Source organism: Adiantum capillus-veneris, chromosome 4, assembly GCF_014529385.1.
Source record: "Adiantum capillus-veneris isolate H3 chromosome 4, ASM1452938v2, whole genome shotgun sequence".
In the NCBI taxonomy this organism is placed as follows: Eukaryota; Viridiplantae; Streptophyta; class Polypodiopsida; order Polypodiales; family Pteridaceae; genus Adiantum; species Adiantum capillus-veneris.
The window spans coordinates 47,853,888-47,872,365 of NC_140934.1; the positions used below are offsets into that span (position 1 = coordinate 47,853,888).

The following is an 18,478-nucleotide window of genomic DNA, read 5'->3' on the forward strand; positions in this document are numbered from 1 at the left end:
TTTGGCAGAAATTAGGGTTTGCAAGAGTTTTAGGGTTTCTGGCAGAAATTAGGGTTTTTGCTGTCTGCCACGTCATCACTTTGTGACATACCCCCCTCTTGAAAGCATTGTAATCGACCGCGATTACGCATGCAAAACCGACAAAAGCCATAAACCGTCTTAGCAAACACTGACTGTTAGTACCTACGTACTAGGAACACACATCTAGCACATGTACAAAATCGACAGTCACATCACAGGACATCACAGGACATCACATGACATTCAACATTCATTCGGATCTTAGACCATGATTTATCGGCAATGTAGCTAGCAATCACATCTAGGTCCAATCGGGACCTCATCGATGTCCGATTGACTAACCCCTATTGCAACCATGTCTATTCGAGATCAATCAGACCAAAATGCTGCAGTCATTTCGTCTATCAGTTCTTGCACTCACAAGAAGTCAAGAACAAATCAGTATCATAATCAGGAATTCCATTTCATAAAGTCATCAAGCAGAATACTGTCAGCTCTCAGTATCCGTGAAGCTCAAAGAGACATCAGTGACTTTAGTATCAAAATCAAGGCATCTGTTGACAAAGGAGTGGAGTGACTCCCCTCTTGTGCATCCCACTGCACCAGATCTCCGGCCAAGCTGAATTCTGGGTTCCGTTTGGAGTAGACTATGCTAAACCAAAACATCGAGGTAAAGTTTCACAATCCGAGGAGTATCTGCTAGGTCCTCCTCCTCCATCCACTTCGCATCAAATGCAGGAAAGTTCTTGAACTTAACCAAGAACCGCCTTCGGACTTTACCTTTCTTCGTATCATTATGTGCCAAAATCTGTTCAGGAACAAGGATCTCCTTGTTTTCTTCGAATTCGGGTTGCTCATCAGGCTCCCCATCATCAGGCACATCACCCTTAACAGGTTTCAAGAGACTCACATGCAATGCATTGTGAATCCTCCAAGTATCTGGCAGTTTCAATCGGAAGGAGACATCATTTATCTTTTCAGTAATCTGGAAAGGTCCGTAGTATCACATACTAAGCTTTGGAAAAAGCCTCTCCTTTCCCTTTTTCTTTCTTAGACGTGCCTTCTCAAAAGTAAGAGCACCCAATCATCCTCCTTCAGTTTCCAGTCGCGACGATGGCGATCCGCTGCCTTTTTCTGTCGTTCTTGAGACTTTTGCAAAGTCTCGCGAACCTTGGCAAAAGCCGTATCTAAGTCTCGCGAATATTCATCCGCTTCAAATTTCTAATCTTTCGTGCTCAGGAAGGATGGAACCTTCGTAGCAGTTTCAACAATCTCACATGGTGTCTTCCCCGTCGAAGAGTGTATCGTGTTACTATAGGCAAACTCCACCAAAGGTAAGTTCTTTTCCCATTGAGTCTTCTGATGCGAGATAGAAGACTTCAATAAATCTAAAATCACTGAATTGGCAATCTCAGATTGCCTGTCAGTCTGCAAGTGGAACGATGATGAGAACTGCAACCGCGTGCCAATGTTCTTCCAAATTGCCTTCCAAAACAAACTCATAAATCTGGGGTCTCTGTCGGAGACAATCGTCTCAGACGTGCCATGTAATCGAAAAATCATCGTGATCATTCTGTATTCGCGGGAGATAAAAAAAAATGAAATCCATTTCAATATTTTCCCAGGGGCGGGTGGGTATGGGTAAAGGCTGTAACAATCCCTGTGCCTTATGCCTGTCAAACTTGACCTTCTGGCATACCAAGCAACTGCGCACAAACTCTTCCACATCCTTCTTCAATCTCCGCCAAAAGAAATCTCTCTCTACCCCTTTCATGGTGGTAGCAATGCCGCGGTGACCCGTAAAAGGTGGACAGTGGCAATTAGTCATAACCTTTTCCCTCAACGGTTGTGTAACGCACAACATAGTCTTTTTCATCAAGTAGCCTTCCCGAAGGGAGTATCCAGCTACTGTCTCCCCATCCCGTATCCGTGTGAAAATATCTGCAAAATCTGTATCTGTGGCACACTGATCGACCATATTCTTGAAGCTCCTATGATGTATCGCGGAAATAGCCAGAACCAACGGTTTTCGAGACAAAGCATCTGCCACCACATTCTTCTGTCCTTGCACATGGACAATCTGGAAGTGGAACTGTGACAAGATGTTCACCCACCGCATTTGCTTTTCCGAAAGCTGCTTCTGTGACAAGAAGTAGCGCAAACTCTGATGGTCTGTAAAGACAGTAAAATCCGCTCCGAGTAGGTAATGCCGCCATTGAGTAAGAGGGTGGATAACCGCCAAAAGCTCTTTCCCATAGATCTGTGCTGTCATCTCCGGCCTAGAGAACAAACGGCTCTCGTAAGCTATGACATGGCCTTCTTGCATTAAGACCGCACCCAGACTACGACCACAAGCATCACAAAATACTTCAAATGACTTCTGCAAGTCCGGCAAAGTCAAAATAGGTCCCGTAGTCAATTTCTCTTTCAACGTCTGAAAGGCAGTCACCTCTGTGGGTCCCCACGAAAAAGGTACTCCTTTCTGTGTCAAGATATGCAAAGGGGAAGCAACCTCTGCAAACTTTCGTATGAACCGCCTGTAGTACGAACACAGTCCCAAGAAGCTTTTAACTTCATGGACATTCTTCAAGTCGGGCAAATTACGGATAGTCTCTATCTTGGCCGGATCCATTTGCACTCCTGCGGCTGACACAATGTGTCCCAAAAAGTGTATCTCTGGTAGGAAAAATTCACTTTTCTTTGCATTAATCACTAACTTGTGATCTCGTAATGCCTGAAAGACCTGAAGCAGATGATCTCTGTGTTCTGCCTCATTCTTGGAGAAAACAATGATGTCGTCAAAGAAAGTGCCAACAAATAGCTTGTACTCTCGAAAAATCCTATCCATCATCCGGTTAAATGTCGCAGGAGCATTGGTTAAGCCAAAAGGCATCACCAAAAACTCAAATAACCCAAAAGTCGTCCGAAAAGCTGTCTTGTAGACATCTCCTGGCGCTATCCTGATCTGATGATATCCACTCATCAAGTCAATCCTGCTAAAGCACGAGGATCCCTGTAACCTGTCGAGTATATCATCGATCCTAGGAATCGGAAATCTGTTCTTGATGGTGATTTCGTTGAGAGTGCTATAATCGATGCACATTCTCCAAGATCCGTCTTTCTTCAAAACCAACAACACTGGAGAGCAATACGGTGAAGTACTAGGCTGGACAAGACCCTTTTCCAAGAGGTCTTTCACTGAGTTCATAATCTTTTCATTCTGTACTCGGCTCACACGATAAGGTGGCCGATTCGGTGGCGTGCTTCCAGATATCAGATCAATGGTATGATCTTCAGGCCCTCTCAAAAGCAATCGGCATGAGCGTGGAGAAAAAAAAATCTTGGCGTTCTTTTCTTCAGGTCAAAACATATTCAACCTTTATCCATCGTTCAGTTCTCCCAAAAGAATGAGTAAGAAAACTGAAGTTCATCAAGTACAATCTCTAAGCCCTTCATTTATCAAAGTCGCTTTCTCGGCCTGGTAGTCAACCACGGCGTAGTTCTTGTGGTACCAAGGGATACCGAGTAGAATGTCACTCGCGTGCCCTGAACACCCCTGTCATTGCAAACGAAGTTTGCCAATGCTCGGTGTAATGGCAACATCCCATCCGAGTGCCAGTCGAACTACCTCCGCCTGTGGCGTCAGTCTGTCGGGCGTAGTTCCAAATCGAGCCACCAATTCCAAGTGAAAAGAAGTTGGCCTTGGCTCCTTCAAAAGAGCTTCCTGATCCTTCACTTTGCCCCGAAAGCGGCAAAGTTTGTACTTTCATTCATTAGATTCGGTGCAGGTCCCACGCCATGTGGTACCAGTTGTGCTTTTCTATCTGCCTTTTCTGCCACATTCCTCAGCTGCTCTCGAACTCTCAGACCTGTCGTCGTCATTATCATTCTGTTCTTTCTGTGCCTTATCAGGGCACTTTGCGGAAATATGTCCATGTTCCCCGCATCCAAAGCACTTCCCCTCTCTAATGAAGCGAGCTCTCTTCTCAGGAGTAAGCTTGGGTCATGCATCCTTTTTTTTCTCTGGGTTGCTCTTTTTCATTCTACTTTCATTCCCAGAAGTATGTTCGGCTCGTTGTGTCATGGCCTCATCTGTGGGGTAGGTCAGACTGCCAGAGTGAATGGCAAAGCCCCGCTTTGCATGACTCATCAACTCCTGAACTGAAGCTGACTTCTGTTCCAAGCAGTGATTTCGGATCTCTGTAGGTAGACCCAAGGTAAACCGCTCAATCTGTTCTCTGAACGAGATCTTCTTAAATGAAGAGGCGGGTAGAAAAGAGCTCTAGAATCTTTCACAATAAGAATTCACTGTATCGCTCTTGGTCATCCGGAGATGGTTCCAAGCAGCTCGTATATCTCGCTCAAACTCTTGAGTCAACCAAGAAGAAATAAAAAGCGTGGACCACCAAGTACGAGCATTCCCCTTAAAGTAAGAGGTAGCTCTCCGAATCTTGGAGTGCTCTGAATAGCGTCCTCCCGCGAAAGCGATGTCAAACTGCTGTATAAAAGACAAAGCCTTCGAAGCATCTGAGTATCCTGAAAAGTATCAAACTTGATCGAGTGGCCACCTTCCTTAAACTCTCGGACTTTCTTGCTTTTATCTTCAAGAAAGTCATACTGGTTGGCTTTGTAAAAATTCTTCTTGTTCGCATAAAACTTTCCGTCATCGAAATCTGAGCTGTCTGTAGACGAGTCCTCAGTAGAACTGTCAGTCTTTGGGCGAGATTTAGCCTTCTTTGCCTTTCTCTTGCCCTTTTCAAAGCGTTGTTTCTTGCTTCGCTTTTTACCTTTTCTGTCTTCTTCGCTCGAATCCGAGGAGCTAGAAGAACTGTCAGAAGAAGAAGAAGAAGAACTGGGTAGGTCTTCAAACTTGACGCGCTTCTTCAATTTCTTTGCCTTGTCAAATGTCGACCGACGACCCAAATATCCCGGGAAGTCAGTGCCTTTCTTCTGCTTTTTGTCGTGCTTTTTGTCTTTCTTTTGCATGTCGAAAAGCTGAGCAATCCGTGCATCAACCACGTTCTCTAGTTCCTGCTCCGTATATTTTCTTGGAGGCAGAAGGTTTCTTGAGAGCGGGTTTCGGGAGTGGTGTTGTGGTTCTCTGCCACTCCCTCTGTACCTCTTCCAAAGAGGTCTGGTTCATATATTTTGCCATCTTCGGGTCCTTGGCAAAATTGAGCATCATCTTTGTTGCATCGCTGATCAACTGGCGACGCTCTATCTCTCGCCGCTCCGCCTAAGTAGGCCAAGGCGGGCCATACTCTCTGCCTGAATCTTCGTTGTGATCCCAGCCCGCATCTCCAGATGCAGAGGGAGTCGACTGATCATTGCCTGAAGCCATAGGTGCCGCGGAAAAAAATTCGGGGATCGGATTTCCCGTAGAAGAGAAGTCGTCCGTGCTCTGATACCACTGTAACAGACTTGGACACTCCAAGTCAAGAATCAACCGCGACAGCACCAAATAACCACTTCCAAACAATTCACAGATCACAATAGATTTGCACTGGCCCGGCGGAGTTCCGTGCCTAGAGATATTGGCCCCATAGACTGGCTCCCCTTTCGATATTTCTTTTTATATTAATCAATCATCAAAGTACAAGAGAGCGGTTAGGGTTTCACTCTCAGACTCTGCGTCCAGATGCTCTGAGAAGTGAGGCCCTCACCACTAATTTAAAGGTTACAAGGGATGCCCAAAAGCAGAGCTCCAAAAGCTTCAAATCAAAAGCAATTGCTCTCTCTCTCTCTCTCACAGAGAGTCTTTTCTCTTTTTTTTATAAAAAAAAAAGCAAAAGCAAAATTCGCGTCGCTCATCATTTTCCAAATTTTTTTTTTTTAATAATCCGCCTCCACGATTTCCGGAAATTAGGGTTTCTGGCAGAAATTAGGGTTTGCAAGAATTTTAGGGTTTCTGCTGTCTGCCACGTCATCACTTTGTGACAGCAACTATATCTTTATCTTTGTCTTCATCAATTGATTCAGGAGAAGTCAATGAATTAAAAAATTCATCAATAATAATATCTGCATTTGCATCGGGGATCATATTCGTTTCATAATCCACTGTATCATGCTGTTTAACTTGTATACGTGAGGCTTGAATCACTCTTTCCGCATGAGAAAGCCCGTGTAAAGTCAATTCACGTCCATCTTTGAACAAATTGATAGTATGTCCTCGAAAGCTAATTGCTGGATCATATTGAAATAACCAATGTTGACCAAGAATCATGTCGTAATGAGATAAAGGCATGACTTCGAAATCCAATTGATCTTGCATAAGTTTGAATCTCAAACTGCAACTGTCGAACTGTCTGATCACAAGTCAAAATTGATCTATCTGCTAATTCCACATCATATAAGTGAGATGTCTTCTGAGTTCGTAAGCCAAGCTGTTGAACTATCCGAGTGCTGACGAAATTATTCGAGCATCCACTGTCCACCAAAATATTGATGGAGCGACCATTGAGTAGTCCAAGAAGGCTCAAAACTTGCTTTGAGAGGCTCCAAAACTGAAGAATTGCACTGAGCATGCTTCATAAGAATACTCGTATCCTCGGAGACTCGAATCGTATTGACCACTGATTTTCCTTTATCCTTAGCAGAATCTGGTTGTTCAGAATTTGATGATGTTTCTGCATTGGAATTTCTTTTCAAATTAGACGGATTTGGTCTCTTTGGACATTGATACCATCTATGGTCACCACTGCAAATTGTACATAATCCTTCCTTCTTTGAAGTCGAAGATCCATTTGACGAAGAGCCTTGCTGAGTATTGGAATGCCGATCTTGAGAAAAATCACGTTCTTTACCTCGATCAAGTGGAGGAACATGTGAAGAAGATCTGCTTTCAGATTGTCGAGCTTGAGAATAGAACCTTGAAGTTGAATAAGGTTGCGTTGCTTGTTGTCTGAACTGAGATTGATGTTGCTGACTTTGGCTATAGTTGTCTCTGCGATTGCGTTGTGAAAAGCGAGCGCTGTTTGAAGATCTGTTACCAGGGAGAAAATTCCGTGTAAGACGCCGATTATCGCCAAGACGCTCCACATAGGCAATTGCAGCATCCAAAGTGGTAGGGTTGTATTTGTGCACATCATCCTTCAGGTTGGGTTCGAGTTCGTCGATAAAGCTGTGAAGTTTATCAGAGGGATTAAGAGTCTCTATCTCCAGAGTTAGTCTTTGGAACTCTGTGATGTACGCGGCCAAGGAACTTGTCTGGCTCAGGCGCGAAGAGAGGACTTGGCATGAAAATCCGCATTGGCAGGTTCGAACGCCTTGCGAATAGCACGCCGGAATTTATCCCAAGAAGGTGTGTGTTTAGCATCAGCAATCCGTTGTTGCCACCAAAGAAATGTTGTGTCCTTGAGCAGAGAACTAACAAGTGCAACTTTTTTACTCTCGATCAATTCTGTGTTTGATAAGTAAACCTCCATTTTGAACAGCCATTGGTCTAGCACACGCTTGTCGCGGCGACCATTATACGGTTCCGGCAGTTTAACATCAAGCTTCTTCTTCTGTGCAGCATTAAAAATTTTATAAAGTAATTGAAGTTCGTGATTGTCTACCTCATCGGCTGGATCTGGTTCGTTCGGTTCATCCACTGAAGCTTCGGAAGAATGTGTTGAAGATGTTGCATTAGAGTTCAAGAAACAGCAGGTCGACTTCGAGAAGTGTTTTCCGTGTACATCTCATCCAAGCGAGTGTGAAGTGATGCGAGGCTTATGGAAAGTGTGGCCATGTGCTCCTTGATAAGAGTAAGGGCCTCGTCAGATTGACCACCTCCATCCTGAGAATTTGGCATGGTTACGCCTCAAAAGGAACTCAAATAAGTGTAGGTTCGGGTTCGGGAATAGGTTATGGGACTGGTGATCCGTGAGAGAAAAATCTATCTGGAATAAGTTCGCGCTCTGGACTCCGGGAATTTCGCAAGGTTCAAGAGTTCAAGAGAGTAGACCGGCGATGGAATTTCCGCAAGAAAGTCCGGAACAAGATTTGGTTCGGGAATAGGCGCAGGTACCGAATAGGATTTTCAGGCAGAATATCTTCAGGCAGTTTGTTTACATAAGTCAGGTATGGAAATGACACATCATAGGTCTCATCGGCCATGTGTGTGAGGCTTGCAGGTGTTCGAGAATTGTGCGCAACACAGGCAGCTTTGGAGAATAATGGAACGTAGAGATTGTGCTGTCTTCGCTGGCTGTTTTGGCTTTATTTTTTTTTTAAATGTTTGGTACCCAATGGGTACCCTCTTAAAAGTATTGGGCGGCCGGCCAATTCCCTTAAAATTTTAAGGCGTAGGCCCAATTTAATAAATTCAGCGTTGGGCTTAAAAAATACGCTGGCTGGACAAAAAATTCAACGCAGCGTTGCATGATTGCCTTGTGTAGCATATTTTGACAAAAGGTTGCCATCGTTGGCTGGTTGCACTGAGTATGCCCCTTAGACGGTTGCCCTTTGGGTGAGTTGGACCATGCGGAGAGTCACCAACGAAGAGACACCGCGAAGGGGTGCAAAGCAAGCCGCCTAAAATTTCAGCCCGTCGGAGCAGGAAGTCTGCCAATGGGTGCTCATGGGTACTCACAGGTTCACAGGTACTCCTTAGCACCTGAAAAGGCACATATGCACACAACCATGCTGTTTCTGGTTGACCGTATTATATTTTTATATCCGAGAATATAAGTAATTTATGTTACCTCATGTTGAGATGTGTGCATAAGCCACCGTTCTTCCGATTCCATACAACACCGGGAAGGGGGGGTAGAGTGTAGTGTCAAGGGTGAGAGGCTCACAACCGTAGGGTCCCGGGAAAATTTTTGCTCTGATACCACTGTGAGGATTCTAGGTACTAATCCTTTATTAAGTACTTAACTCATGATTAAGACTTAAGAAACTTGAACTGTACTCGAGACAAGACTTTGAAGACTCTGTGTTTTATTGATTGAATGTGTGATACAAGGGCTCCTTATATAGGAGACGAAGAGACATAAATGAAAAGACACGTCTCTTGGTGAAGAGACATGACTTTAGACGTAAAGACACATCCTTTCGGCGAAGAGCTGCAACCATTGGGCGAAGAGTCGCACCCGTAGAGCGAAGGGGTGTGACCAGTTGTCGAAGGAGTGTGGCTTTTGGCGAAGAGACACGTCCTTTGGGCGAAGAGGTGTGACCATCCAAGTGCAGGGGTCCTCCTTGGCATGGCACTTCGCGTATCTGCAACTAGGAGTAGATGTATTGCTGTTAACATAGTCACAATCGTGACCCCCCCCCCCCCATCTCATCCTCCATCAAAAGCCTTTTTCTTTTATTCTGTACTAGTTTGAACTATTTTGTCTTTTCCGATAGACAGAGGAGATACACACATGTACTTGATTTGTCTCATGGGCTGACTTCGGCCTCTCTCTCTCTCTCTCTCTCTCTCTCTCTCTCTCTCTCTCTCTAAGGGGTTGTATTCTGTGTCTTATGACCTCGGGAGATGCTCAATGGCCTATCACCGAGAGGTATAAATGAGGAGTGACAATGTGTAGGCTATGTAGACATCAAGGTGGTATGTACGATGACTGTAAAATGTTTGTATGATCAAGGTGGTCTGTACGAGAAAAGGGGCTGTATTTTGTGTACTTAAGAGACCTTGTGAGATGCTCAATAGCCTATCACCTAGAGGAAGTACAAAAGAGGAGTGACAATGTGTAGGCTATGTAAACATCAAGGTGGTCCGTACGATGAATGTAAAATGAACCACTGTGGGGGTGCATAATGCCATGTGATGTGACTCTGATCTTGACGGAAAAGAACTGACGATCACGCCCATGTGTGAAGAAAGGTGCATCGACGCTGCTCGGTCCTCTTGGAGGAGCTGGCTGTAGAATCCCACTGATTGCGAAGAGTATGTAGTAGCTCTGTCTAGATGGCTGTCAAAATGTGGGATATTGAAACCGGCCTGTGGGGCGGTAGGCTTTGGCTTTCACCTGAAATTGTTCTCTTTACTTTAGACACACACACACACACACACACACAGAGAGAGAGAGAGAGAGAGAGAGAGAGAGAGAGAGAGAGAGAGAGAGAGAGAGAGAGAGAGAGTTCTTTGGAAAGGTAACGTGGGACGGGAATTAACACTTATGCACACACACGGCTAGGAAGCTAGAATGCTCCGAGCAGACGCTTACAACCTGTAGGTCCCAAACGGTATTTCTTTATACTTTAAGAGGGTAGATTACAAAGAAGAGTCCGAGGAATTCTTTACCTTTATCCAGCTAGATACCACCTGTTTTGGCAAAATTTCGGCAGCATAACAGCCCCAAAACTTTCCCAAACCAATTCCCCTGCTAGAACTCACTTCCACTGGCATAAACCCTCTGATTTTTGCCCAAAAATAGTAGTCTCGCTGTATTTACTGGTTTTTGCCCTGTTTTCAACCCTAAACAGTCCCTGAATTGCCCTCTAGCAGTGGGGCACTATTCCCAAGGGTTCTGGCGTCCGTATGGCTGAAAAATAGTCAAAATACAGCGCATAACCAGCGTTGAAATCGCACCTGTACGGTAACAGTTAGCTACTTCCATTCCTGCTCAGAGAGGCTCTTGCCTCAACAAAAACGCATGCAACCACACAGCTGTACATGAGTCAAATGAAGAGCCCTCTTGTGGGGCATCACATTACTGCACGTAGGGAAGAGAGAGCAGTGTGAGGTGTGCAAGACAAGACTTAAGAGGGAAAGCTTGTAGTCAATAGCTCTTATCCTGTGACAAAAACTCTCAAATGAGCTCTCCCAGCTTAAAAATCAGCGCTACCTTCTTCTGCATGAGGAAAGTGCATAGAAATGTGCCACTTGGCGCATTTATAAGCAATTTCCCATTTCGGGGTTACCGCCTAAAAATCTCCTGATTGGTTACCTAGTTGGCTTTGCGGCATAGCCCTAAAATGTTTCCCTTGTCATTCCAGAGGTAATGACACGAACAGAGTTCATGGCCCAAAGTAGCAGTTTCCTAATTTTTAGGAGATGCTTCCGTTGGGCTCCCACTGGTCTTCTGACCATCTATCCCCATTGGGACCGCATCCAAAAATGCAATGTGGCCCAACTGTCAGGTACTTTCCTTTGGTGACCCCACCTTGACTTTATGCCTTTATTGAGTTCACTTCCTAGTATCCACCAACTTGCTAAGTGCGACGGGGGGACCTACATGATCTTGATCTGAGCCTAGACATCCTCTTACTATACGAATTCCAGTGCTGATCAACTTCCTGTCTGCGGGTGAAACTACCGTTCACATTGGCCATACAATGTCCGACCATTTGTAACTTCAAAAAGAGGGTCTCAAAAATAAAACAAAAATGATTGGAAAGAAGGTTATCAGTTGCCATGTCCTCGTGACATACCCCCTCTTGAAATCGCAAACGTCCTCGATTGCATACCATAAATACACGTTACTGATGATCTTGTGTTGTTAGCACTCTTTTATCATCACATGTATCCGCAAAGGTCGTAACACATAGATACAAATGCGGCAAGCCTAAAAAAAAGGTGTGTGAAACTGCTCCCCACATCACGAACCCATCGTGGATGCCCACTCTAATCAACAAACAACAAAATTCCATCCACACCAGTTGTGCAACAGGACAAACGCGGGAACAGTGCCTCAAAGACTCGGGCGTTGAAGTACATCACTGACAAGTTGGGCCATGACCAGTGATTGCCGACCAAGTACCAATAGGCAATCCTGCATGTGCTATCATTCACATGAAAAAACATATCTTGCGGCTAATCTGGATGGTCCAAATGCATGACCAAAACTGAGGATGCTCTCTCTTTCTCTCTCTCTCTCTCTCTCTCTCTCTCTCTCTCTCTCTCTCTCGTATGGCTATGAAAATCATGGAAGACTACAGCTAGAAGTTTTACGAATCTACCCCCTGGTGTCTTTCTTCAAGTTGATAACCTTGGAGGACCAATGTGAGTGCTACACCATAGGACTGCCATCACCACTATAGGAATATTGTTTGTCAAAGCAAGTCTCGAACATCCAAGAGCTTTAGTTCTCAAGCCGAAATGCTGCAGTCATTTCGTCTTTCAAACCTGCACACAATCACATGAGTGAGCACAAAAATCAGATTCATTTTGGGGAGTTCCCATTTCGAAGTACTTCTTTCATAAAGTCACCTAGCAGAATATTGTCAGCCATAGTAACAAGGAATGGCCGTTTTCAGATCTCCGTTCCCCGTTCCCATTCCAAGTTCCCGTTCCAAGTTTTTGGTTGTTCCTTGGTGTCTTTATGTTATGTGTTTGCACATATGAACTTTGTGTCATCTGTAAAGTATTTAGATCGCATGGGTATGTGATCTTACTGCATCAAGGCACCCCTTGATGGGACGAGCACGATCTATGTGATATGGCAAACATTGCTATTCAAGAATATCAAGAGCTCCGATGTGGATGAAATGCCTCTTTGCAACCAGAAGGTGCTTTGAGTGCCAGATTTTGTAACTGATGCCTTGCGTGGTGCCTTTAAATAAGTGCCTTGGGGGAGCTCCCTTGCATTCTAGCACGTGCAGATTGTAGAGCCCCGATACTTGTACCTTTTTCGAAGCAATATAAAAGAAATATCGAAAGGGGCGCCAGGGTTTCGAGGCTGCATTTGGACGTTCTGATTTATTTTTCAAGTAATAGAAAGCAGCCTCTTTCTTTACTATTTTGTGTGAGAGAGAGAGAGAGAGAGAGAGAGAGAGAGAGAGAGAGAGAGAGAGAGAGAGAGAGAGAGAGAGAAAGATTTTATTTACGTCTTCAAAAGGCCTATGAGACAGATCCATGTACAAGAATGTGAATATCCTCTGGATATCTGGTATGTGCAAAATGACCGGGTAATATTAGCATCTGGTGTACAAAGTGTAGTGTGGTAAGTGACCGGGAAATAACAAAGCATCCGGTGTGTAGATGTGGGGGTGACCGGGTAATAATAGAACATCCGGTGTACATAGAGAGAGGCATGTATGTGTGTAGTGAGAGTGAGGGGAGGAGGGAGGGGGGTGGTGTGGTACATCAGCTCCATCCAGTAGAAGAAGAAGAAGAAGAGAATTTTAACGTCGTAGGAAACTATCCCAAGAGACCTTAAAGATCTATCCGACGAGGGGAGTTGAACTCAAGACTCATTATTCAAGAGGGAAATGGCATACCCAATCTACCACACTTGGGTGATAGAAAGGTTATACCATTTTCCTCTTCTTATTAGCACGTGCCACGCACACCCACACACACACCCAAGAAGAAGAGAATTTTAACATCGTAGGAAACTATCCCAAGAGACCTTAAAGATCTATCCGACAAGGGGAGTTAAACTCAAGACTTGTTATTCAAGAGGGAAATGGCATAACCAATCCACCACACTTGGGTGATAGAAAGGTTATACCATTTTCCTCTTCTTATTAGCACGCACACCCACACACCCACACACACACCCAAGAAGAAGAGAATTTTAACGTCGTAGGAAACTATCCCAAGAGACCTTAAAGATCTATCCGACGAGGGGAGTTGAACTCAAGACTTGTTATTCAAGAGGGAAAGGGGATATATATAAATATATAAATAAATAAATAAATAAATAAATAAATAAATAAATAAATAAATAAATAAATAAATATATAGAGAGAGAGAGAGAGAGAGAGAGAGAGAGAGAGAGAGAGAGTTTGTTCTGCAGATCAAGGCCATCGTTTCCGGAGTGCAACCAGGATTGACAATGGTTGTTGGTCCCCCAGGGACGGGAAAGACAGACACTGCTGTCCAAATTCTGAATGTTCTTTATCATAATTGTCCATCTCAGAGAACGCTTCTTATAACCCACTCTAATCAAGCACTCAATGATCTATTTGAAAAGATAATGCAGGTACCTCATGCTATAAGTTTTGGTTAGTAGCTCTTCAATGAAAAGACATTCTACTTATCAGTCAATTGCTTTGATACAATTTGTCTTTAGTTGCACCCCAAATGAACTGAATGTCCCCCCCCCCCCCCCCCCCCCCCCCCCCGGCCGCCTTCTCTAATGCTCAGATGGTTTTGCAGAGGGATGTGCCCGCAAGATACCTTTTGCGACTGGGGCAAGGAGAGCAAGAATTGGAAACAGATCTGGAGTTTAGCCGACAAGGAAGGGTAAATGCTATGCTTGCACGGCGTCTGGAGTTGCTAGCCGAAGTTGAAAGACTTGCAAAAACTCTTCAGATTCCTGATGATGTAGGTTATACTTGTGAGACGGCTGCACATTTTTGGCTACTGCATGTTTATTCTAGATGGGAGCAATTTGTAGCTTTGTGTGAGACTGCCATGGAGACGCCAACCATTGTCAGAGACAAGTTCCCTTTCAAGGAATATTTTACTAACACACCAGAGTCTGTGTTTACTGGGGACTCCTATGAGCGAGACATGCGAGCAGCCAAAGGTTGCTTCCGGCATCTGGCCACAATGTTTCAGGAACTCGAAGAATGCCGAGCCTTCGAGCTTCTTAAATCTACAGCTGACAGGGCAAACTACTTGATGACCAAACAGGCAAAGATAGTTGCCATGACTTGTACTCATGCTGCTTTGAAGAGGAAAGATTTTCTTCGTCTTGGTTTCAAGTTTGATAACCTGCTAATGGAAGAGAGTGCACAGATTTTAGAAATCGAGACGTTTATCCCCATGCTTTTGCAGCGACAGGAGGATGGTTTGTTAAGGTTGAAGAGATGTATTTTGATAGGAGATCATCACCAACTGCCTCCTGTGGTGAAGAACATGGCTTTTCAAAAGTATAGTCACATGGATCAGAGCTTGTTTACACGATTTGTTCGCCTTGGGGTCCCTTACGTAGAATTGAATGCACAGGGTAGAGCTCGACCAAGTATTGCAAAGCTCTACAACTGGAGGTATAGGGATTTGGGTGATTTATCCTTTGTGAAGGAAGATGAGAGGTTTCATCTGGCTAATGCAGGCTTTGCCCACGAGTACCAGCTCATTGATGTGCCTGATTATGAGGGCCGCGGGGAGTCGGAGCCTAGCAAGTGGTTTTATCAAAACCTTGGTGAAGCAGAGTATATTGTGAGTGTCTATCAGTACATGCGATTGCTCGGCTATCCAGCAAGCAAGATATCTATCTTGAGCACATATAATGGCCAGAAGCATCTTATTCGAGATGTTGTGGAGAAGCGATGTGCTGGACACCCTTGGTTTGGTCGCCCAAGTAAAGTAAGCGGGCCTACTCTGATTTATTGAATGTTCTTGATCTAATTAAGCTTATGAACTTGAATTCAAATTTTGCTTTACATTTTTCAGATAGCGACTGTTGACAAATTTCAAGGGCAACAGAATGATTACATCTTACTTTCTTTGGTGCGAACTCGAATAGTCGGACATCTGAGAGATGTTCGCCGGCTGGTGGTTGCTATGTCGAGGGCCCGTCTAGGCTTGTATGTTTTCTGCAGGCGCTCGCTTTTTGAACAATGCTATGAGTTACAGCCCACATTCCAGCAGCTACTGCAAAGGCCAGACAAGCTTGCCCTTGTGCTGGATGAGGACTCCCATCCTACACCTCGAAAGGTGGAGGACATTGGCAGGGCACAACTTGTAAATGGACCGGAGGGCATGGCTTATATTGTGGCTGAAATGTTTAACAAACGCATGCAAATGCAGCCAGTGAGTTATCATTATGAGATATCCTTTCAAATTTAAGCGTGTCAATACATCCATAGATCTCTTTTCAGGGTTTCTCATATGTTTTTATTGGGCTCAGATGTCAATGGCCAGGTATTAAAATGGAGTGCTGGATTATTTTTTTGATGGGTGACAATGCCCGGGTTTTGGGATTGGAGCAGGAAAGGCTAGACAAACAAGGGGCACCATGTGCTGGTATAGTAAAGATATCCCATCAGCAAAGGAAGATTTCTGATGCGAATTTATGGGTGTCAAGAGTAAGCCTCTGAAACCTTTGAAGTTATCTGTAGTTTTCATTTTATTCAGGAACTGATGTAAGTATTAAACTGCAAATTTCAGTAGTGCAACTGTTGTGAGATCCAAGAAGTCTGTAGGCTGCGAAAACATCTTTTGATAGCTCAACCTTTTTGTAACTACTCGCTCACAGTTTTCGAAGCTGAAAACTAGTGGAGGCATGTTGAGAGTATACACAGAGTGACTCTCGATTGTTTGAAGTAGTAGAATGGTACATGAAAAGATGGACTTGCAACTTACTCTACTATTGGCGGACAAATTCAGAAAAGCAGAGTGTCGTGAGTCCAGTTAATGAATCATATTTGTATGAGTGGAGCTTGGCCACATAAAGGTCAATAAAGGTCACGATTTACGTCTTACAGGTAAATATCAGTCAATTGGCTCTCGATCCTATCCTTTTGAGATGATGACTCACGGAATCCCTTGTTTATCAAGGTTCTCTGTGCATTCTGTATGGTGCACCAAACTAACGCAAGGTGGCCAGGGATTCTCTTTGTAAAGTTTCAAGAAGCGACCCCTCAGGTCTGTTAGTGCAGATCTAATGTCTTTTACGGTGTGGTCAAAATCTGTGTCATTGTAGCTGTCTGTAAGCAACATAAATCAAGTCAAATAGTTTTCTGATATTGCATTGTCAGTGGACGATGTTACTGTTTTTGAGTAACATCTATATGATTGCTTGAAGGAAAATTTGCGTTTTCTCTGTTCAGTACTAATGAGTGATCATTGTTATCTTTCTAATACATCGAATGTTTTCTGTGTTCAGTACAACTGAGTGATCAGTTATCTTTCTAATACAATGAATGTGTGAGTGATCTGATGCACACCGTCATTGGCAATTTAAATATGTTGATTTTCTTGCTTCTTGCATGCAGACATGGACATGAAGCAAGCAGCTTGGGCATGGTTAGCGCAAGCAAGTAGATCTTATAGATATTGGTATCTACTGTTTTTTTACATCACATGGGCATTGCCCTTACAAGAGATTGTTGTGGCCAAGTGAACATTGGGAACTTTATGTTGAGGGACAAGAAATAAAAGGCAAGACAGGCCTCGATAGACTGGTGAAGTCATTGCAGTTGTAGATCAGCATCATCCTTGAGAATCTGTGTTTGTTAAGAGTTTGTGAAAACTATGGAGGTACGCCAAGAATGATCGATTGTTTTGGATGGAAAATCAAGCTCCATGATGCATGCAGTGGCATTGATTGTAATGCATACAGTCCAAGGTTAAAACACAAGCCCCTACCAGGTGCTTGGAGCGAAACTGAAACATACTTGCGTAAGCAAAGCATGACTCCTTTGTGTGAACCATCATAAGCGCTCCTGATACAAATATTGTCTGATTCGAGGAGTCTTAGGTGGATGCTCTTAGGTAGTTACCCATCAGCCATTAGGAAGAGTTTGGGGTCTAGGAGGGCCTTTTTATTTGGCAATGTAAGGAACTAAAAAACTTTTGAGTGGTAAGAAAGGCTATCAATTTGAATTTGACGTTCCCTCCAAAATGAAATTCAAGATCTAGTGAGAAGAACTGCATCATGTAGCATATTTATTGAAAGAGCTCTTGTGTATAGGTTTCATACGTTTGATCTCTCCTCAAATTGGTCGAAAATCATAGGATTGTCCACTTCTTTTTTTTGTTTTTTTGGGTGGTACTTTTGATCACTCTTATGCCTCTCTTACACACCGACCGCTTTTGCACACATGGCATACCCCTATTTTTCCAAATTCTGATCACCTTCATATGCTCATGGTAAGTTACAAGGGTGATTTGGACTCTTATTTTCTTTTTCTTGCTAATGGGTGGCCCTTGATTTTTGGTGAATATGTGGGCGATTGATCACTTTCTTGTGTTGGATCTCCTCCTTTACAGAGTTACATTTTTATTTGGATAATCTTCGTAAATCTATGAAAGGAAGATTGAAGCCTTAGGTTGTTCGCTAGCCCATATATGACATTGGCAACATGAGTGGCTTAGTCATGCAAGCTTAGGGTCATGAGGCCAATACAACAGTCCATGTGCAAGCTTGATACCTTTCGTTTTGGTTGTCACTTTAGAGGAGTAGATAAGGTGTGGGCATTGTAGTCATATGTCTTGATAAAATAGATCAGTTATTGGTGTAATTGTGTTTGTTGAATCAATTTTACCTTAGAAACGAAGGTTGTAAAAATGTAGTGTGTTTTTGCTCTTGAAATTTTATTAGGAAAATTGGAGGCTTGATAAATTCTACAAGAGCAATGGGATTTGTATTGTTGGCATGATTGCCTAGTCAATTTCACAAATGACAAATATGAAAACACAGATTGGACATGAGTAATAGAGCCTTTTGTAATTAACTTGTTCTACTCATGTAGGATACTAGTCATGCTTGTAGGTGTAATTTTTCTTCGTGCTTTTTGTTTCCCATTCATGTTTTTATGATAGTCTTTAGCTTGAGAGTATTTTGTGTGGTGTATCAAACCAAACAAAGGTGGTTTTTTTAATAACCTATGGGAAGGCCATTCAAGATCTCCA

The 18,478-nt window shown here is 43.6% G+C and overlaps 1 protein-coding gene across 5 annotated transcripts in view; it reads left to right on the forward strand.

Moving 5' to 3' along the window:
- Window positions 1-17,483, forward strand: part of EMB2765 (P-loop containing nucleoside triphosphate hydrolases superfamily protein) — a 43,632-nt gene extending 26,149 nt beyond the window's left edge. Inside the window, exons 11-17 of one of the 5 annotated variants that reach the window (XM_086510440.1) lie at window positions 13,692-13,877; window positions 14,054-15,208; window positions 15,296-15,655; window positions 15,753-15,930; window positions 16,013-16,329; window positions 16,403-16,489; window positions 16,840-17,483. In XM_086510440.1, the coding sequence (XP_086366566.1) occupies window positions 13,692-13,877; window positions 14,054-15,208; window positions 15,296-15,655; window positions 15,753-15,773 (1,722 nt within the window). In that variant the 3' untranslated portion in view covers window positions 15,774-15,930; window positions 16,013-16,329; window positions 16,403-16,489; window positions 16,840-17,483. Of the gene's footprint in view, window positions 1-13,691; window positions 13,878-14,053; window positions 15,209-15,295; window positions 15,656-15,752; window positions 15,931-16,012; window positions 16,589-16,839 lie in introns of those variants that run through there. The other 4 variants (XM_086510438.1, XM_086510439.1, XM_086510441.1 and 1 more) reach the window with 4 other exon arrangements.
- Window positions 17,484-18,478: the final 995 nt, after the last annotated feature.